The 23,656-nt window shown below is 34.1% G+C and overlaps 1 protein-coding gene across 8 annotated transcripts in view; it reads right to left on the minus strand.

The window, feature by feature from the left end:
• The window catches only part of CTNNA3 (catenin alpha 3), a 1,692,711-nt gene that overhangs the window by 348,309 nt on the left and 1,320,746 nt on the right, over positions 1-23,656 (minus strand). For all 8 annotated transcript variants that reach the window (XR_006209119.1, XR_006209117.1, XR_006209118.1 and 5 more), the window contains one exon: positions 5,858-6,009. Coding sequence is in view for 4 of the 8 variants with exons in the window: in XM_042960559.1 (XP_042816493.1) it covers positions 5,858-6,009 (152 nt within the window). In the remaining 4 variants the exon portion in view is untranslated. The remainder of the gene's footprint in view (positions 1-5,857; positions 6,010-23,656) is intronic.

Here is a 23,656-nt window from a genome sequence, read left to right on the forward strand (position 1 = left end):
CAGAATCAGAAGCAGGCTCCAGGCTCTGAGCTGTTAGCACAGAGCCTGACGCGGGGCTCGAACTCACAAACCGTGAGATCATGACCTGAGCCGAAGTCGGTGGGTCAACCGACTGAGCCACCCAGGAGCCCCAGATTGTACTTTTAAAAGATATATTTTCTAATTATTGTGATTAAATAGAAGTACATATTGAGTTTCATTGCATTTCTCTACTGTATATTTATTAATTAATTAATTTTGCCCTTATCCCTTCCTCCTCCCCTTCCTTTGTGCTAAATTCACTTACCAGTTCTACCAGAGTGAAGTTTTTTGTTGTTTTAATTTTTTTTTTAGGATTTTCAATGTGATTGATCATATAATTTGCAAATACAGGCAGTTTTATTTTTTCTTATAATCTGTACACTTTTTACTTTGTTTCTTGATTTACTGTACTGGCTAGAACATCTACAACATCTCATTGCACTGGAGCATGGACATTCTCACTTCGTTCCCAATTGTAAGGAATAATGTTTTGCCCTTAATTTTTAAGTGCAATGATGGCTAAAAGCTATAGAGTATGCTTTCATTTCCCTCTACAGTAAAGAAACTAATATCATGTAAGATAACAAACTAAATGATAACACATAAAATTGAGACTTGAACGCATCTTGATTTTACAGAATATTCCTTTCACTATTTCTTCATTTCTGAACTTAATTCAACAGAATTTTAGTTGGACCAGATAACATTGTCCACCAGTCAGTGACTAACTGACACCATCAGTCTTTTCCTCCCGAAGTTTGAATGTGAAACTTCAGAGAAACAAACAGCAGTTTGGTCCAGAAGACATATAAAGCAAAATAATTTTTTGAGGTGAGATGCAAAGAAGTTATGCAGAACAATAGAAGACATTCAAGTAAATCATGACAGTGCAAGTAAGTTAAATTAAAAAAATTGTATATAATTCCAATGAAAGCCATCTATCCATTCCTGAGGGTACAGTAGAATCAGAAAAAAAAGGGGGTTTTCTGGCTATATAAACTGAAGTTATATATTGAACTGTGTTCTAATTTTAGAAGCCATGTAAATTATTCATGTAAAAATGGTTCATGTAAACTGGGCCACATAAATGGTTTTTTGATTTACTTTATTTTCCTTTGTTTCTTCAAAAAATAAACTTCAATCAAGTGATATCTCCAAAATTTGTTCTTATTCTCTGAAATATGAAGTTAGACAACTAACGCAGAAAATCTAAACTTAGTGGTGGTCCTGAAAATCTTCACATTTGGTTTGGAAAGCGTCTCTGTATTTCCTACGTGCTTTTGATAAGTCACATATGAAAATTCACAAACAAAATATGTGAAGCCCACATTCTGCATACCTGTTCAAAGCCTGAATTTTTGCTGAATCTTTTCCTCTTTTTGATGATATTTCACTACTAGCCACCCATGTTTCTCACAATTTAATTATCTTGTCCTTTAAGATTTTTATCTATTTCTGGTTAAGCACATTTCCCTAAAAGATGAACCATCAAGAGTCCTTCTTGCACATTTCAAGAAGTTAATAAAAACAATGTATAGAATTATAATGCCAGCTTAAAGTCATATAGGCTCAAAAGCACAATTTGCATTAAATAATCTATAATTCAGATACACAATAAGTCTCCTCTTATGTAAAACAGTATCTTGAATAAAAACATAATTATTTGTTTAGAACTTTACCTTTTAAGGTACTTTTGGGCTTTGGCTTCAAGTTGGCCCATGGGCACATTTCTATAACTTCTATAGATAACATTCTTCAACATATAAAAAAATAATTGCGGTGCCTGGGAGGCTCAGTCAGTTAAGCATCAGACTTCAGCTCAGGTCATGATCTCACAGTTTGTGAGTTCAAGCCCCGCGCTGGGCTCTGTGCCGACAGCTCAGAGCCTGGAGCCTGCTTTGGATTCTGTGTCTCCCTCTCTCTCTCTGCCTCTTCTCCACTTGTGCTCTCTCTCTCTCTCTCTCTCTGTCTCTGTCTGTCTCAAAAATGAATAAAATGTAAAAAAATTAAAAAAATAAAATAAATAATAAGTAGCTTCAGTAGTACTAGCATTATTCACAATAGTGAATAGTAATAGCAATAGGAACTATTTTTTTATAAGACACTACTGTTTACTGAGTACTTCATTTCTATTAGCTCATTTTGTCAGCATAATAATATTTTGAAGTAGATTTAATACAGTTTATTTTACAAAGGAAGACAACTGAGGGTTAGAGAGATTTGTGACTTGCTTTAATCTTATCATATGAACTCTTAATAACTATAAAACTTATACATAGATATTAAACCTCAAAGAAAAATATTTAATATTCCCTATTCTCTGAGGTTGTTAAGAATGAGATTCCATAAATTTATTTGTTCACAAACTGAATCCAGTGGAGATAGCAATATTAAATGTCACAGCATTTTCTCTTAGAATTTTTAAAAATATTCTGAACACTTGCTAACACATTTATTCACCCCCAAAAAAGTTACAGACAGATATAATCATATTTTTTATAAAACCACATAAAATTTCAAGCACTGAAATGTTTTAGCATTTTGTTTTTTTGTTTTCTTTGTTTTGTCTTTAGTATTTTATTAATAAGTAGCTTGAAGGGCACTGAAAGCACTCTGGAAATTCTGACATAGGACAGTAGTCTGTAACACTCACAGGACCATAGCCTAGTCCTCCTTGAACTTGCCTTAATGTTGACATTCTTTAGTTACTTTGAAGAAAGCATCAAATGCTTTGTAGTTCTAAGGTCAGGATATTGGTCAGCATTAAATTTGACCTTATTAAGAGAAGATTACACCAGATTAATTTTATTATCTTCTATGACAAAGGGATAGTCTTCAAAGGAAAAAATTATTTTAGATTTTATTAATTGTACCTGAGTTAGACTTCTACTTTCAATCTATAATCCAATTAGCAGTTAAGTACAGAGGTTTATGGATCATCCTCCAAGGGATCCTTGTAGTTCTGTAGAAGTTTCCCTAGAAATTACCTAAGAAACTGGACACACAAGCCCAGAGATGCTGAGCCTCTGGACTCTCCTTCATGGTTTCAAGAACAGCAGCTCTGTTTTTTATCTGTTTTATTTTTTTCGTCCATAATGTGTGTTTGAAGGAAGAATATATCTACCTCAAAATTCAGAAAACATCCCTACAAACCACACACTTGCCAATATGTTCTTAGTTGGATGGAACATCAGATTCTAAGGTCTCTTAACACTAAGATCCTTAACTGGAGCTAGCTATAGAGATTGCAGTCAGATGAATGTCTAATATAATCCAATATTTTTATTAGTAATCTAGATGAAGGAATTTAGATTACAATCTCATGTTTCTAATTGAGGCTAATTAGGTACAGTCACAACCAAATTTAAAAGCAAACTGATAAGTTATATGAAAAATCATTTAGAAATGTAATAAAGTTTAAATCTGGTATGAGATTTATGACCTGAGAAAACATATCAAATCAAAACAGAGAAGGAATATGTAGGCAATAACAGGGTGAAAAATAAAAATAAAAGGAAATTATTGTCTATCCAATAATCATGATATTTAAGAGAAGAAAAGTAAGTTCACAGCAGTTGGCTGTATTATTAGCAATAACATACAAACAAGTCTTCCACTTCATTTGATTTTGGACAGGCCCTAATTAGAGTATGCTTTTTGATAGTCTCATTTGAGAAGTTTGTTGAAAAGTTAAATAAGGACTAGTAAAGAACACAAAATACTGAATTATTCCTGTGAGGAAAAATTAAAATAAATTGAAGTATGTACCTTGAAAAAGAGATGACTATAGGGAAAAATTACAGCCCTCTAAGGCTGTTAAATAATTCCAATAAATTGCTCTCTTGCCCAACAGAGGACTGCTTGGTCCTTATGAGGGATATATACAAATAATAGCAAGATACTTTGACTTGCTATAAGTAAGCTATTTTGATAAGAAGGAAATTATTAAATACTAAAACATACGAATGGGAGAAATTATAAGACTTGTTTCATCCGTAGATAGTTTTTTCAGGGGAAAAAAATGTATTTCCTACGCTGGTTCACCTATGCTATTTCATTGGTTTAAACTTCTCACATATCCACCCAAGGATACTGAAAATGCAGGTGTTTCACTCTGGAAAGACCATTGCCTGAAACTCATGTGTCTTCACTCAACGTTTCTTTTCTGGTTCTACCCATCTTCCCCCCTTTGGATTATTACCAGTCCACCAGCCCACTAGTCTACATGGGAAAGATTTAAAATCCTTTTTGGAAGAAAATATTTGATAAAGGTACTTTGCAGCTTAGACATAGTACTGGCACAATACCACGGTTCACGATCACATATAAACAAATACTTCCTGGCTTTCTCTTTTATATGTATGATTGGCTTGCTTTCAGGTTTTGCCATGCTCTGACATGCTGGATCCTATATCTTGACACCTCTGCTTTTCTCTTAGAATTTCTTTCATAAGCATCCATCTGCCCTGCCAGTGTCTTCAACTTCTGTTGGCCGTTTCCCTTAAAAGATTCCCAAACAACTCCACTTTTACAGACTGCTCAGTGTAACCTAACTATGACATTCAGACCTGCCAGATACTGTTGGTGCTCTGCCCGTATCTCTTCAGCACTTCTATTCTATATTTATAGTTTCAATAACAGTTAAATCTAGAGGCTTTCAAATTAAACTATATTAATACTTAACAAATTACACTCACCATCCCTACTGACTCCTTTTTGTGCAAGCACCTGCCACACCGCCTAAGGGTTGCTTTTTGGGGGCACAAGAGCTTGACTGACCCATGCTGGAGGTTTTAGTAACACTTCTGAGGAGAGGTAGCCTTTAACGAAGGATGAATAGGTAGATAAATTGGGTTTCGTTCACCTCGGGTAAGATAATTCTGAGGTGTATTCAATACTATCACCCAGAGTTCCCAGCAAGATCGAGCCCTAGTTGCCAGTAGTGATGCATAATTACATCTTGCTGGTTTACTTCCCCCCCTGCCTTATTTTTTCCTGTCTTACTTTCTCCTAAATAGACTAATAGTAACACAAATCCTTACCTCATGGTCTGCCTCCATGTGAATCCATCCTAAGATAAAATACCCCCGTATCTTTACATTTGCATTTTCCAGAAAACCTCCACTGTTTTTTAAATAAAAATTTAAAAAATACTCCACATTAATATTTGAGTAAAACCAAATAAATAATCCTGGCCTCTGTGTATGCAGTATGCCCACAATAAATGACTCATTTTTGCCCTTAAGAAGATGGCATATATTTCCCCAAACAGACAACTCCTAGATTGGGACAGTTCATGTGTTTATTGTTCTTGGCAGCTCCAAGTGAGATTTCTTTTTTTTTTTTTTTTTTTTTTTTTTTACCAAGTGAGATTTCTTACAGAATATTCTGAATCTATAATCTAGTATGAGAGGGTTTGACCATAGAAACAACCTGTTTTAAACAGACACATTTTCCTACTAATTTTAACACAGTAATGAGAAAGATCCTTTCCTTTCCATTCAAGAAAAGAAAGCAAATTATTTTATGTATTTTTCCTTGGCTCCTGATCATGCTATGTGACACCTCAGTGAATTCTGCACACAAGGAATCCTATCATTTCTGCACACACAGCAGTTAAATATGCTCATTTGCATAAGTTATAACCAAATACATAGTGAAAGTGTTGTTTGTGACAGTAGATTTGACTTCAGGGATACATATGAATTTCTAAAGTTCTAATGGATTTCAGCATTGACATTATGAAATAGAGATAAAATATTTCTTGCAATCATTCCAAGCATTCCAGATGGTGAAGGGCATTACAATAATTCAATGGGAAGCAAAGCAAACTTACCCGAATCATCATGACTGAACATCTGATGTCGTGGATTGTATCATAGATCTTCTTTGAGATGTCCACAAATTGATCATCATCAAATACATCCAAAGAGTTTTTACTTAAGGCTTCCAAGGCAACATTCACTTGTGTTACAAACTCAGGAATTGCTGTTAAAATTAATAAGAAAGATAAGATTGTTCTATTTGTATTTTCAGATTTCTGGAGTTTCATAAAAAATATGAGATATTTTTAAATAAATATTTGATTAATAGAATTTTAATTATTTTTTAATGTAAAGAGACCAAATATTTTGTCAGGATAATTTTGGATCTCTGAAAAGTAAACAGAATCAAAGACAATAAACCACATTTTTATAGAAATATTTTCAAAGATTATCTTTCTCCTTTATGTCATTTTTTTTTCTACCCAGCCTGGGACCATATAATCATTTCTCATCCTATCCAATATAAGCCCCAAGAAAGTACCAAAAAGAATTGGTGTGTTAACAGTTGAAATTATAAACATGAAGATATTTAAAGAAAGAAATCACTTGAGTTGCGAAATATAGGAAAATGTAATTAAAGGTAATAACTCTATCTCATAGAAATAATAAAAAAAAACAATAAACTTTCTTTTGTTAAGATATTTTCCCATTCGTCAAAAGGCGGGGGTTCCAAGATGATGGTATAGGAAGACCCTGAATTCACTTTCTCTCATGGACACCAAATCTGTAGGTATATGTGGAATAATTCCCACTGAAAAAGAAGTGAAAACTAGGTAAACAGTTGTCTCCACAACAATGGATTAAAGGACCATATCACGAGAGGTAGGAGAGGCAGAGATGCAGTCTTCCCAATATCCAACCCACACAATAGGGAGGAAATTTCTTGAATCCAGAGATTCTCCCTAAGGAGTAAGGAGTTTGTGCTCCATATCAGGCACCTCAACACCTAGGATCTACATTAGAGAGATAAGAGGTGCTGGGTGATAAGTGAAGGAGATTTATTTGCTAATCTTAAGACATCTGCCAGAGGTGCAGGGACAAGTTGGTATGTTCTCTGGGGATGGAGGTGCTGATAATACCATATTTATTCTCTCTCTCTAGCTTGCTAGCACAGGGGGGTGTGGGCAAACACAGCCTCACTAAAGCCAAGGGTGTGCCCACCCAAGCACTCTTCTCCAACAATGTGAAAACTGCAGATATACCCTGTCCCCAACCACTCTTTCATAGCTTCACTAAAAGCCCTGGGATTTGCATCTTTTGGCCTCACCCAAGCTTACAGGTGCCTCCAGAAAGGAGCTTATACACTCATCTGAACTCCAAATATTGCAACTGTAAACCAAGGGACACCTCCCGATTTCCTAGCGTGGAAGTCAGCTAGGAGTCAGCTAGGGACCAATTGTGGTCCCACAGGATTATGTATATGTACATACATTAAAAGCTGCTGCCTAAGGATTTGGCTTCCAATCAGCTGAAACTAGGTGCTGACTGAGATCACTCTCTTTTGATACACTGAGGATGTGTCTTGGCACATCCTCAAAAATTGGAACCTATCAAGAATAAATAATCCAAAAACAACAACAAAATCAGGTTACTTAGACAATCACAAAGGTTCAAGACACAACCAAAGCAAGGGCAAAATTGAACTCCTACACAAAGCCACTGCTTCAGTGCTGAGAGAAGTCACTATTTCACATGATATATAGAAACAAACACAAAGAGTGAAACAAAATGGGGAAACAGAGGAATATGTTTGAAACAAAAGAACAGGATGAAACCTCAGAAAAAGACCTTAATGAAACAGAGATAAATAATGTCCATGATAAAGAGTTCAAAGTAATTGTGATGCTCACCAAATTTATAAAGATAAAGAAGAATGATTAACACAATAAAAACTTCAACAAAGGCATAAAACATATAAGTAAGTAGGTACCAAAAAGAGGTCACAGAGCAAAAGAATACAATAACTGAGCTGAAAGATTATATTAGAGGAATTCAGCAGTAGACTAGAAGAAGGACAAGAATGGATCAATAATCTGAAAGATGGGGCAGTGGAACTCACATCAAAAGTGCAACAAAATGAAAAAAAAAAAAAAGTAAACATAGCTTTAGAGACCTATGGGACAACATCAAGCAGAATAATATTTGCATTACAGGGGGCCCAGAAGGAAAAAAGAGGGAGAAACAGGCAGAAATTGAATTTGAAGAAATAATGTCAGAAAATTTACCTATCTTGGGAAAGGAAAGAGATATCCAGGCCCTGGAAGCACAGAGGGTTCCAAAGAATATAAATCCAAAGGGACCAACACCAAACACATTATAAGTAAAATGTCAGAAGTTAAAGATTAAGAGAGAATCTTAAAGCAGCAAGAGAAAAACAACTTGTTACATATAAGGCAATCCCCATGTGACTATCAGCTGATTTTTTAGCAAAAACATTGCAGGCCAGAAGGAAATAGTATGATATATTCAAAGTGCTGAAGGGAAAAAGCTTTCAAATAAGAATAATCCACCCAGAAAGGCTTACATTCAGAACTGATAAAGAATTTTCTAGACAGCCAAAAGCTAAAGGAGTTTACCATTAAACTGGCATTATAAGAAATGTTAAAGGGACTTCTTGAGGCAGAAAAGAAAGGTCACTTAACGAATAACAAGAAAACATATGAAAGTAAAACTATCACTGATAAAGGTGAATATTTAGTAAAGGTAGTGAATTAACCATTTATAAAGGTAGTATGAAAGTTAAAAGACAAAAGTAATAAAATTAACTATAACTATAGTAATTAGTTAAGGGAGGTACAAAATTTGAAAATGTAAACTGTGATATCAAAAACATAAAATGTGTTGGTGGGGGGGCGGAGTAAAAATGCAGAGGATTAAAATGCATTCTAAGTTTCTATCAACCCCAAAAAGATTCATATATATACACACCCACACATATATATGTATAGGTTCTTTTATATATATATATATATATATATATATATAGCTTGTTATACGTGAACCTCATGGTAACCACAAAGCAAAAACCTATATTAGATACATTAAAGGCAAAGAGTAAGGAATGTAAACAAGACATGAGAGTCACCAAACTACAATGGAAGAGAGCAAGGGAAGAAAGGAACAAAGAGGAACTATAAAAACATCCAGAAAACAATTAATCACATTACAATAAGTACATACTTAATTACTTTAAGTGTTAATGGAATAAATTCTCCAATCAAAGAGTGCTAAAAGGATGAGAAAACAATACAACTGCATGCTACCCACAAGAGATTAAAAAAACAGACCTAAGGAAAAACAGACTAAAAATGAAGGGATGGAAAAAGGTATTCTATGCAAATGGAAACAAAAGGAAAGCTGGTGTAACTATACTTAGATCAGTCAAAATAGACTTCCAAACAAAAACTGTAATAGATGACAAAAAATAATAAATAAATACATACATAAATAAATGGCTGTTATATAAAGTCAGTCCAACAAGAGGATATAACATTTATAAATATTTCTGCACCAATAAGGAACACCTAAATATATAAAGCAAATATTAAAAACCTTAAAGGGAGACATTGACAGCCATACATTAATAGTAGGGGACTTTAATAACCCTACTTACATAGATGGATAAATCATCCAGACAATCAATCAATCAATCAATAAAACAGCGCTAAACAGCATATTAGACCAGATGGACCTAACAGATATATACAAACATTCTATCCAATAGCAGGAGATATACATTCTTCTTACATGCACACGGAATATTCTTCAAGATGGATCACATGTTAGGCCACAAAACAAGTTTTCATTAGTTTAAGAAGAATGAAATCATATCAATAAACTCTTTGACGCCATGATATGAAATTCAAATTTCCTCAATTGCAAAAAGACAACTGGAAAAACCACAAATATGTAGATATTAAACAACATCCTAAAGAACAGTCAGTGAATTAATGAAGAAAGAAAAGTACAAATTAAAAAAATACATTGATATTATTAAATGTAAATATAAAAATTCAGTATCAGGGTGCCTGGGTGGCTCAGTTGGTTGAGCAACTAACTTCAGCTCAGGTCATGATCTCACAGTCTGTGAGTTCAAGCCCCGTGTCAGGCTCTGTGCTGACAGCTCAGAGCCTGGAGCCTGCTTCAGATTCTGTGTCTCCCTGTCTCTCTCCTGCTCATGTTCTGTCTCTCTCTGTCTCAAAAATAAATAAAAACATTGAAAAAATTTTTAAAAATTCAATATCTATGGGACACATTTCATTAATGAAAATCAAGATCATCTCCAATAATACACAAAAAGCATTTGATAAAATTCAAAACCTATCATAAAACCCTTCACAAAATGGGTATAGATGAAACATACATCAATATAATAAAGTTCACATATGAAAAACCCACAGTAAACATACTCAATGATTAAAAGCTGAAAGCTTTTCCTCTAAGACTAGTAATAAGACATGGATGCCCACTCTTACCACTTTCCCTCAACATATTATTCAAAATCCTAGCCAAAATAATCAGATAAGAATAAGAAATAAAAGACTCCCAAATTCATAAGGAAGAAGTAAAATTGTCACTCTTTGAAGATGACTTGATACCATATGTAGGAAACCCTAAAGTCTCCACCAAAAATGTTAAAACTAATCAATTTTAGTAAAGCTATAGGACACAAAATCAATAGACAAAAATCTGTTCCATTTCTCCACATTAATAATGAACTAGCAGAAAGAAAAAATTAATAAAACAACACTATTTATAATAGCCCCAAAAATAATAAAATGCCTAGGGATAAATTTAATCAAAGAGGTGAAAGGCTTATACACTGACAACTGTAAGACATTGATGAAATTTAAGATGACACAAATAAATGGAAAGATAATCCAAACTCATGAATTTCAAGAATATTGTTAAAATAGCCATACTATCTAAAACAATCTATAGATACAATGCAAATTCAATCAAAATTTCAATGACATTTTTCACAGAACTATAAAAAATATTTCTAAAATTTGTATGGAACCACAAAAGACCCTGAATAGCCAAAATAATCTTCAGAAAAAAGGAACAAATCTGAAGATGTCACATTCCATGACTTCAAAGTATACTACAAAGCTATAATCATCAAAACAGCATGGTATTGGCATAAAAACAGACAATAGATCAATGGAATAGAATAGGGAGCCCAGAAAAACTCATACATATATGATCAATTAATTTCTAACAAAGGAGCCAAGAATATACATGGGAAAATATGCTGGGAAAACTGGACACCTACATGCAAAAGAATGAAGCTGGACCACTCTCTTACACCATACACAAAGTTTACTCCAAATGCATAAAAGACTTAAATGTAAGACCTGAAACCATAAAACTCCTAAGTAAACATGAGCAGAACCAAAGAAGTCATCAGAATTCCCCAAGATGGAGGCCCAGTTGGAAGACCCTAGGCTTGTATTGTCCAATGAACACCACTAGATAACTAACAAATCATCCTAAATAACCCAGAAATTGGCTGGAAGACTGACAGAACAAATTCTACAATTAAACAGAGAAGTGGCCATATCAAAAAAGGTAAGAAGTACAGAGATGTGGTTTATGGCAAGAAACAGATTACAGCACTGTGGAAGGGAGGGAGCCCTGGTGCAGAGAAGGTGGAGAGGTAGAGAGAGAGAGAGAGAGAGAGAGAGAGAGAGAGAGAGAGAGAAGCAGACAGGGAACACACAAGGAGAACATTTTCCCAGAGCTATTGGCTTAGAAAATGAAAGCGGCTGAATTTTGTGAGTTCTTGCTAACAGTAGGACTTAAAGCCTGGAATTTTAAAGGTCAGGGAGCTTGGCTGGGATAGAGCCTGGAGGGCGCTGCCTTGCTCCTGGAGAGAAGGCAGGCAAACAACCCAGGGGCAGATAGCATGGAACTGTGATCCAAAGAATGTCTGGGACACACAATGGGGAGATTATTCACTCTTAGTGTGTCTTGGAGAGGCAGCATTTAGAGAGACGCCTCGCTGGGAACAGGGGAGCTGGCCTGTGCCATTTCTCTCCCTCCCTTCAGCATAAACACAGAGCCACCTGTGGGAGGCAGCACAGCATTTCAGCCCAAATGCTGGTTGCCTAACCTACTTACATGAAGCCCCACCCTCCTGTGCTCTGTCAGGACTGCCCTTCTCAGTCCACCTTGCCTCAGTCCCAGTGTGGTGGGCCCCCCCTCAGAAGACTAGCACAAGCCCCTACCCACAACATATCTCCCAACCAGAGAATTCTGCAGGGTCTCAGTTCTGCTGCAGTTGGTGTCAGGCCTCATTTCAAAAGCAGACTAGAGCAAACCTAGTTAAAACTCACCACATTTAGACCAGGGATGAAACACTGCCCAGAGAAGGCAAAGGGAGCCTCTGCAGTGACTGGTCTGAAGGATAAAACAGCCAAAATACAATAGTTGAACTCATGCAGCACACACTGGAGACACTCCCTGAAGCTCCAGGCCTTGGACACTACATGATCTCTTCTTCATACTTTCAGGAGCAGGAGACATAACTGGATTTTCTAACACATAGAAGAAGGCAGAGACTTTGAAAAATGACAAGATGGAGGAATTTATCATAAATGAAAGAATAAGGTAAGGCCATGGCCAGAGATCTAAATGAAACTGATATAAGTAACATGCCTGGTGGAGAATTTAAAGCAACAATCGTAAGGATGCTCACTGGGTTTGAGAAAATAGACTACATCAGCGAGAACCTTACAACAGAAATAAAAAAAAAGTTTAAAAAAACAAAGAAGAATACAATAAACAAGATTGGAAACAGGCTTGATGCAATGAATGGCAGGCTGGAAAAAGCAGAGGAATGAATGACATAGAAAACAAAATAATGGGGTGCCTGGGTAGCTCAGTCGGTTGAGCATCTGCCTTTTGATTTCAGCTCAGTTCATTATCTCACAGGCCTCACGTAGGTCTCTGCATTCTGCATGGAGTCTTCTTAAGATTCTCTCCTTTTCTCTTTGCTCTCTGCCCCTACCCTACTCACTCTCTCTCTCAGCAACAAAACCAAAAACAAACAAAATAAAACAAGAAAAATAATGGAAATAATGAAGCTGAACCAAAGAGAGAAAGAAGAATTATACAACACGAGAATAGACTTAGGGAAATCAGTGACTCAATCAAAAGTAATAACATTGTCATTATAGGAATCCCAGAAGAAGAGAAAGTAAAGGGGGCAGGTTTATTTGAGGAAATTATAGCTGAAAACCTAATTTGGGGAAGGAAACAGACACTCAAATCCAAGAGGCACAGAGAACTCCCATCGAAATCAACAAAGGCAGGTCAACATCAAGATTTATTGTAATTGAATTTGAAAAATATAGTTATAAAGAAAAAAAATCTTAAAATCAGCAAGACAAACGAAGTCCTTAACTTACAAGGGAAGACGTATAAGGCTAGCTAGAGATTTCTCAACAGAAACTTGGCAAGCCAGAAGGGAGTGGCATGATATATTCAAAGTGCTGAACAGGGAACATCTGCAGTCAAGAATACTCTGTACAGCAAAGGCAATCACTCAGATCAGAAAGAGAGATAAAGAGTTTCCCAAACAAAACTAAAGGAGTTAGTGACCACTAAACAAGCCCTGCAAGAAATATTAAAGGGGACTCTGAGAGCAAAAGAGAAACCAAAAGTGACAAAGACAAGAAAGGATCAGAGAAAATATCCAGAAATAACAACAAAACACGTAATAAAATGGTAATAAATATATATCTATCAAAATTACTTTGTATGTAAATGGACTAAGTACTCCAATTAAAAGACAAAGGGTGTCAGAATGGATTTAAAAAAACAAAACAAAACAAAACAAGACCCAGCAGATAGCCTTTCCTCTGCCATTCTGCCTGCTGCTCCTGTGCTCCTATTCAATAAACTTCTATCTTCTTAAAAACAAACAAACAAAAAAATAAGACCCACCTATACGCTACCTATAGGAGTCTCATTTTAGACCTAAAGACACTTGCAGATTGAAAGTGAGAGGTTGGAGAAACATTTATCATTTAAATGAATGTCAAAAGAAAGTAAGAGTAGCAATACTTATCTGGGACAAACCAGACTTTTTGTTCTTGTATTGTTTTTGTATTGCTTTGGTATCAGGGTAGTAATAATTTTGAATGTGTTCCCTCTATTCCATTATTTGTAAGATTTTGATAAAGACTGTCATTAACTTTTTTTTTTTTTTGATGTTTAATAGAATTCACCAATGAAATCATGTGGTCTTGGGATTTTCTGTGCTGGGAGATTTTTGATTCCTAATTCAATTTTCATTCTTGTTATTGGTCTAAGAAGATTTCCTGTTTCTTGGATTCAGAATTCATGATTCAATCTTGGTAACTTATGCATTTTTAGGAATTATGTATTTTTTTTCTGAATTACCCAAGTTGTTAGTAAATAATTGTTTATAGTAATCTGTTATCACACTATGTATTTCTGTGGTTATCTGTTGTATTGTTTTCTCTTCCATTTCTCATTTTGGTTTTTGAGTCTTCTCTCTCTCTCTCTCTCTCTCTCACTCTTTCTTAGCTAATGCAGTAAAAGCATAGCCAATTTTCTTTATTTTTTGCAACAAATGGTCATTGCTCTCAATGTTATTTCATTATTTATTCTGGTCTCTATTTTATTTGTTTCTAACTTTTTTTTTCCTTGTTATTTCCTTCCTCTACTAAATTTCAGCTAAGTTTATTCTTTTTGTAGTTCCTGTGTATATTGTTAAGTTATTTATTTCAACTTTTTTTCTTAAGAATTTATAGCATAAACTTCACTCTAATATCTGCTTTTGCTACATCCCATAGATATTAGAATATTGTGTTTTCTTTTTCTATTGTTTTGAGATACATTTTGATTTACTATTTGATTTCTTACTTGGTCTAATGCTTGCAGTAGTGTGTCTAATATTTATATTTTAAATGTTTTATATTTACCAAAAAAGGAAAACATAGGCAGTAAGCTCTTTGATAGTGGTCTTCAGGTTGAATTTTGAATCTTACTTCAAAAGCAAAGGCAACAAGAGAAAAAATAAATAAGTAGGACTACATAAAATTAAAGAGTTTCTGGCCAGCAAAGGATATCAATAAAATGAAAAAGAAACCTACTAAATGAGAGAAAATATTGGCAAATGATGTATTTAATTAGGAGTTAATATCCAAATGATATAAAGAACTCATACAACTCAACACCAAAAAAAAAAGTGTAATTAATAAATGGGCAGAGGGGTATCTGGGTGGCTCAGCTAGTTAAGCGTCTGACTCTTGGTTTCAGCCTAGGTCATGATCTCACCGTTTGTGAGATCAAGCCCCATGTCTGATAGCATGGAGCCTACTTGGGATTCTCTCTTTCCCTCTCTCTCTGCTGCTCCCCCACTCACTCTAGATTTCTCTCTCTTTCTGTCAAAATAAATAAGCCTTTAAAAAAATAAAAATAATTTAACAAATGAAAAAATTGGCAGAGAATATTTACCCAAAGAAAATGAGAACACTAATTCAAAAAGATATATGTTCATTGCAGTATTATTTACGATAGCCACAATATGAAAGCAACCTAACTGTCCACTGATAGATAACGGAAAAAGAAAAGGCAATGTGTGTGTGTGTGTGTGTGTGTGCGCACGCGCACATGTACATGCACACACACACACAATTGAATATTACTCAGACATAAAAAAAGAATGAAACTTTGTCATTCCCCAAAACATAGATGGGCCTGGAGGTTATTATGCGAAGTGAAATAAGTCAGAGAAGGACAAATACTTTATGATTTCACTTACATGTGTAATCTATATAAAACAAAACACATAAACAAAAAAAGCAAAGCAAAACTAATAAAGAGAACAGATTGGTGGTTATCAGAGGAGATGGGGATGATGGGTGTATGAAAAAGGTGAAGGCCAATTGTATGATGATGAATGGTAACTGGACTCTTTAGTGTATATAAATATTATTATGTTGTATATCTGAAACTAACATATACCAATTTTACCTGGTAATAATTAGATCAAAATAAAACAGTATGCTGCTAGCATAAAAACAAACACATAGACCAATGAAACAGAATAGAAAGCCAAAAATAGGCCCATGCATCTCCAGTTTAATCTGTGACAAAGGTGCCAAGAGCACACAATGAGGCATGGATACTCTCTTCAGTATGTGGTTCTGGGATAACTGGATATCCAAATGCAAAAAGATGGAACTGGACCCTTATCTCACAGCATGAAGACTTAAACATACGACTTGAAACCATAAAATTACTAGAACACTGGAAAACTACTACTTGACATAATTGACATTGGTCTTAGCAATGTTTTTTTTGGAAATTACACTAAATAACAGGTAACAAAAGTGAAAATATACAAGTGGGATTGAATTAAACTAAAAAAATGCATAGAAAGGAAACAATTGGCAAAGTGAAGAGAACCTATATAATGGGAGAAAATATCTGTAAACCACATATCTGGTAAAGGGTTAATATCCAAAATATATTAAGAATTGATACAACAATTTATACAAGAATTATTTTAAAAACAAATAATAATAATAACCTAATAATCAAATGAGCAGAGTGAATAAACATTTTTCTAGGAAAGACATACAGATGGCCAACAGGTATATGAAAAGGTGCTCAACATCATTAAATATCAAGAAAATGCAAATCATATACCTCATACTTGTTAGTATGGTTATTATCAAAATGGCAAATGATAACAAGTGTTGGTGAGGAAGAAGAGAAAAGGTAATACTTTTACACTGTTGGTGAAATGAAAATTGATAGAACCACTATGGAAAACCATATGGATATAAATACAGCATGATCACAGTCATATGTAGAATTTAAGTTGAAGTCATAGAAGCAAAGAGTGGAATGGTGGTTGCCAATGGCTAGGAGGTAGGGGAAATGAAGAGATGTTAGCCAAAGGGTACAAAGTTTCAGTTATGCAGGATAAATGAGTTCTGGAGTTCCAAGGTACAGTATAGTAACTATAGTTAATACTACTATATTATAGTAGTTAAAATTTGCTGACAGTAGATCTTAAGTGTTCTTACTACTACAAAAAAAAAGTAATCATGTGAGGTGATGAACATGTTATTTACCTTGATCGTGACAATCTTTTCACAATGTACATATATATTAATATATCATGTTTTACATCTTAAATATATACAATTTTTATTTGTCAATTATCTCTATAAAGCCAAAAAAATAAAAACATAAAAAATGTAAAGAAATAGATAATCATATGCAAAAATTTCCAAAATAACATAATATTGAAGGAGTCTAAGGATGCATCTGTTAATATGGTCAATCTATAGATTGCCCTTTTTTAAATTAAGATTTCAAAGTACTCTCAAAAATTTCTCTTAAGTTTACTTTAAAGGTTAATGATAGTAACATTCATCACTCTTCACTAGATTCAAGGCACTTTTGTAAATGTGGGCTGTGATTTAAATGCTAAAAAAAATACCCTTGTTAATCTGGGGTTAAAACTTAGTTGAATGGTGAAGACAATGAAAAATGAGGAATCTTGCCCAGGGTAGTTCTGCAGAACAGAGATATGAACTCACACTGCCAGGATGTACAGTCTACACTCTTAACTACTATACTATGTTCTATTGACAAAGTCTCTATACTCTTTACTACAATATTATATTGAGGAAGACTCTGCCCTATGTGAAGATGCAAAATTAGAATAGATTAATTTTTAGAGCAATGATTCTACCCCTAGAAGATAAGAAGTACTTTACCTTACACAAAAATATTGATAAATATTATTTTTCCTATATCCAAATCTCTGTCTGCATGTATTGCATATCATCTCCTACAATCCTATCTGCTATGTTTTTGATATAGGGAAATGTTGGTGATATCGGGCACTAGAACTTTATTTAGTCCCCTCTTTCTTTTACCTACTAAAATGTATTATTTATACCCTACTTCTTAACTCCTACATCTGTCAGGAGTATCTACCCTGGCCTTTCTTCTGTCCATACTTTACGTGTAATAAAAAGTGTCACCTGGTCATGTGTGGCTATTAAAAATTAAATTCACTAAAATTAACTAAAACTTAAAATCCAGTCCCTCAATCACATATTTCAAGTGCTGTTGACACGTGTGGCTGGGTTGACTACTGTTTTGAGATGGAGATATAGAACATTTCTATTATCACAGAAACCTCTTTGGATAATAATATTCTATAGTGAGATTCCATAACACCACTGTCTCACTTTCAATGGATGGGATATCAAGGGCAATGAGAGAGCTAACTCATACCACCTCACCTAGGAAAGAAGTCCCAACCCACAGCTTCCATTTATATGGCTGTGAATCCCAAAGCACAGCTCTAATCTAGATCTTTTCCCTGAATTCTAGAACTCTGTATCCAACTGCCTCTTAAAAATTCTATCTAAATCTTTCATAATACCTTAAATTCATCCTATCTAAACACTCACTAAAAAGAGTTCTTCTCGTCTACCAAACAAATGTGCCACAATAATACTTTAGCTCTCCCTATCAAAGCCTTCAATCTGTTACAGTATACTGTCTCTAGAAGAGTGCAACTACCACCATCATCTTCCTGTGTAGATCTTGGCTAAAAAAAGACAAACAAAAAATCATGCAAAGGTCTAGTTTTCACTGCCATGTGAGATAATGTGAGAAATATTTAGAGTATTTTAAGGAAAATAAAACATAGCCTTTTCATTATTGCTACATGATTACATTTTAACTCCTCTAGAGGCCTTTTGCTAATAAACTAATATTAGCTCCAATTAAAATAAAATCTTCCAGAAGCAAATGTTTAATTTCTGAAGTACAGATGGAAACTACTACTTTTTCACTCTAACAGCATAAATGAACTATTCAAAGCTGATATGTAATACATTTCTCATTTCATTAGCTTAAACATCAGCTGTGGGTGTGCTTTACTCACACTATGGACATATGGTTGCTTGGATGAGACTAGGAGTGAATTTTTTTAATGCTTTCAAGAAAATACAAACTGAGTATAATTAAGTAGCCAGTTAATGGTAATTTAGAAGGAACAACAAATTGACAAACCTGCCTTGAATGCATAATCTACCTAAGTTTCATGAAAATGAGTTTTACACATAATATACCATGATGTTATACAGTCATTGATCAAGAAAGGAGGGGGCACCTTAAGCAAATTCACTCTAATCAATTGAAATGCCAGGTAGTATAAACTGTTCTGATGTTTAGAGCATAGCTTTATTAAACAAAGGTGGCTTCTGGGTCAATACATTCTAAGCTTCAAACTTAATGTATCTTGTCTATTTTATATTGCCAAATTCTAAAACAGTCCTGAGCTCTTTAGAAATCTGTACTTTCTCTATTGACTTTATCACGATATACAGAATATGGCACTGTGCTAAGCATTTTATATGCATTGCCTCATGTAATACTCACAGCGGCCCTGTACGGCAGGAACTATTGTTATCCAGATGAGGAAACTGCGATCATACAGCTAATATGTGGGAGCTGATAATTGAAACTGCAGAGCTAGCTCTCTGAACCCCAGTACTGTACTGACTCCTTTTGATAAGTATAATCCTTGGGGCTTCTTCATTGCAGTGCTCCTGAGAGAATGCATGTTAATTTTCTGGCCATAAGGACAACAAATCTAAAGGGCCAGCTTTGCCTGGGCCTTGAATCTCTTTCTGGTAGTAACCCAAGAATATTTTACTCCTTCTTAAACCTTACTAAAATTATTATGTGCATTTGAAAGTAGGTGAGAGTACATAGTTGTAAGAATAAATAGGTCAGAAAAGAATTCAGACTCATTACAGGTAATGATTTAAATTTACATTATCAAATTATGTTTTCTATCATTTGTAAAACTCAGACTGAAATATTTCTGATTATATATTATCTTTGTAAGTTACTAATGGTAGAGATATTTGGCTTTGAAAGTTCACTTAACACTAAGTTATCATTTCTTTATGTTATGCTAAGTAACTGGGAAGGAATTAATAATAGCAGAAAATGCAATTAAGCAAACTTCTATCAATGCTCCATACCCTTCATTTCTTTTATTTGTTGAAAATACATCGATTATTATAGTTCATATTTTTAACATGTAGGAATCCAATATTATGTATCAAAAATGTACTTGGTCCCTCAAATTATATTTTATAAAATCCAATGGCTTGTCAGAATTGTGCCATTTTTCACATGAGAAGATGAAGAATCAGAGTTGAGTGCTTTATGACACATCACACAGTTAACAAGACCTCACTATTCTACTCTACACATACCTTCCAAACATCTGGAGTAACCCCAAAAATAAAAAAAAAAAAATTAAATAGAGAAAAAGCCTTTGTTATAGCTTCATGATACTTATAATCATTCCCCTTTCTACCAGGATCTCTTTTTACATATGACATTCTGAATCACTTCATATGTGATTCATATGAATGTGAATATAGTTTATATACTTCTAGTGACTTTATATACTTCTTTATATACTTCTAGTGACTTAGAAAATGAACTCCTTTATCTGGAGCTAAAATTTTAAAAAATTTGATGTATCTAAATAATATGTTTTTTTAATATTTTTTAAAATGTTTATTTATTTTTGAGAGACAGAATGTGAGCAGGGGAGGGGCAAAGAGAGGGAGGGAGACACAGAATCCGAAGCAAGCTCCAGACTCTGAGCTGTCAGCACAAAGCCCAACGCGGGGCTCAAACTCATGAGCCATGAGATTATGACCTGAGGTGAAGTCAGGCGCTTAACCAACTGAGCCACTCTGGCACCCTAAATAATATATTAATATTAAGAAATAATATATCTTGATTTAAATGTTCTAGAAATTTGTCAATGACTACTTAATATAAAAATTTTTCTCTTTCATATTTCATATCATTGTCAAATTTGTTTACATCACAATGACTGGTTAAATAAATATAATTATTTAAATATCTAAAACTGAACCTGAATCATATAATATACTATGATGACCTTGGTTGCTTATGTACCACTTTATTTTCATGGAGTTAAAAATCACCTCTTTAAAAAAAAAATTTTGGAGGGGTAGTTTCCTTTGTATTTTTCAGTACAAATTTTCAAATATTTAAATTATCAATATAATCTTATACTTCTCAAAATCTGTCAATCTAAATCTTTACTAAGTGTGATAGTTAACCCTGCTCATGGCTCCCAGTGATCTCAACCTCGTGGTATTTATGTCTTTCTGTACCTTTTTCCTACACTGTACCAGATCTGTGTGCCCTGTAAGATGTAGCATAAGTGATGGTATGTTACTTCTTAGAATATGTTAAGAAAATACATCAAGGATTCCATCTTAGTCATTCTCTCTCTTACACATTGTTTGCTCTGTGAACTTTAGCTATTAGGTTGTAAACAGCCCTATAAAGAGGCTCATAAGGCAATGAACTGACACCGATAACCAACAGCTCTCAAGGATATGAGGCCTCAGGTCAACAGCCATATGAGCTGTTGGAAATGCACCCTCTAGAAAATTTATAGCAATACGGGCTTACCTCAAGAAACAAGAAAAATCTCGAATAAACAATCAAACCTTACAAGAAGCTAGGAAAAAAGAACAAAGCCCAAAGTTAGTAGAAGGAAGGAAATAATAAAGATCAGTGAATACATGAAATAGAGACTGAATTTTAAAAAATAAAACAGATCAATAAAATAAAGAGCTGATTCTTTGAAAAAATAAACAAAATTGATAAACCTTTAGTCAGACTCATCAAGAAAAAGAGAAGGCCCAAATAAAATCAGAAAAAAAGGGGTGCCTGGGTGGCTTAGTCAGTTAAGTGTTAGACTTCAGTTCAGGTCATGATCTCATGGTTTGTGAGTTCAAGCCCCACATCGGGCACTGTGCTGACAGGGCAGAGCCTGCTTCGGATCCTCTATCTCTCTCTCTCTCTGCCACTCCCTAGCTCATTTTCTCCCTCTCTCTCTCTCTCTCTTTCTCTCTCTCTCTCTCTCTGAAAAATAAATAGATCAACATTTAAATAAAATAAATAAAAGAGAAAAAGTAACAACTAACACCACAAAAATACAAAGAATTATAAGAGACTACATAAACAATTATATACCAACAAATTATACAATCTAGAAGAAGTGGATAAATTCTTACAAACATACAATCTTCTAAAAAGTAATCAAGAAGAAATAGAAAATCTGAATGGGCAGATTATTAGAAATGATATAAATTAGTAATCAGAAAACTCCCAACAAATGACAGTCCAGGATCAGATGGCTTCAGAGGTAAATTCTATGAAGCATTTAAAGATAGTTAATACCTATCCTTCTCAAACTCGTCCAACAAAATGAAGAGAAAGGGATGCTTCCAAAATCATTCTACAAGGCCAGTATTACCTGATACCAGTACCAAACAAGATACCACACACAAAAAAGAACTTTAGAGGCCAATGTCTATGATTAACATGGATGCAAAAATCCTCAGAAAATATTAGCCCCCTAAATTCAACAGTATATTAAAAGGATCATACCATGATCAAGTAGTAGTTATTCCAGGGATAGAAGCCTGGTTCAATATCCACAAACGAATCAAAGTGACACACCACATTAACAAAATGAAGGATCATCTCAATAAATGCAGAAAAAGTATTTCACGAAATTCAAAATCCATTCGTGGTTAAAAACTCTCAATAAAGTGGATATGGAGGGAACATATCTCTATAAAATAAAGGTCATATATAGCACACTTTCAGCTAACATCATACTCAAAAGTGAAAAGCTGAAACTTTTCCCTCTAAGATCAGGAACAAGACAAGGATACCCACTCCCACCACTTTTATTCACCATATCATTCAAAATCCTAGCCACAACAATCAGACAAGAATAAGAAATAAAAGGTATCCAAATTTGTGAGGAAGAAGTAAAACTGTCACTCTTTGAAGATGACATGATACTATATGAAGAAAACTCTAAAGACTTCACCAAAAAACTGTTAAAGTTAATAAATAAATTCAGTAAAGCTATAGGATACAAAATTAATACACGAAATCTGTTGCATTTGCACACATTAATTTTGAACTACAAGAAAGAAAAATTAAGAAAATAATTCTATTTGTAATTGCACCAAAAAGAATAAAATACCTAAGGATAAATGTAACCAAGGAGGTGAGAGACTTATGCGTGAAAACTACAAGATGCTGATGATAGAAATTTAAGATGACACAAATAAATGGAAAGATATTCCATGCTCATTAATTGCAAGAATTAATATTGTTAAAATGTCCATACTACTCAAAGCAATCTACAGATCCAATGCAATCCCTATTGAAGTTTCAATAGCATTTTTCACAGAACTTGAAAAAATATTTCTAAAATTTGTATGGAACCATAAGATAAACCTGAATACCCAAAGCAATCTTAGAAAGCAGAACAAAGCTGGAGGTATCACACTCCCTGATTTCAAGTTATACCACAAAGTTACAGTAATTAAAACAGTATGGTACTGGCACAAAAACAGACACATAAATCAGTGAAACAAAATAGAGAGCCCAGAAATAAATCTATGCTTATATGGTCAATAAATCTACAACAAAAAAGGGAAGAATATACAAGGAGGAAAAAACCAGCCTTTTCAATAATTGGTGTTGAAAAAACTGGATGGCTACATGCAAAATAAAGAATGAGACTAGACCACTTTCTTATACCATACACAAAAATAAATTCAAAAATGGATTAAAGATCTAAATGTAAGACTTGAAATCATAAAACTTCTAAAAGAAAACAAGCAGTAAACTCTTGGACATCAGTCTTAGCA

This window comes from Panthera tigris, chromosome D2, assembly GCF_018350195.1.
Source record: "Panthera tigris isolate Pti1 chromosome D2, P.tigris_Pti1_mat1.1, whole genome shotgun sequence".
NCBI lineage: Eukaryota > Metazoa > Chordata > Mammalia > Carnivora > Felidae > Panthera > Panthera tigris.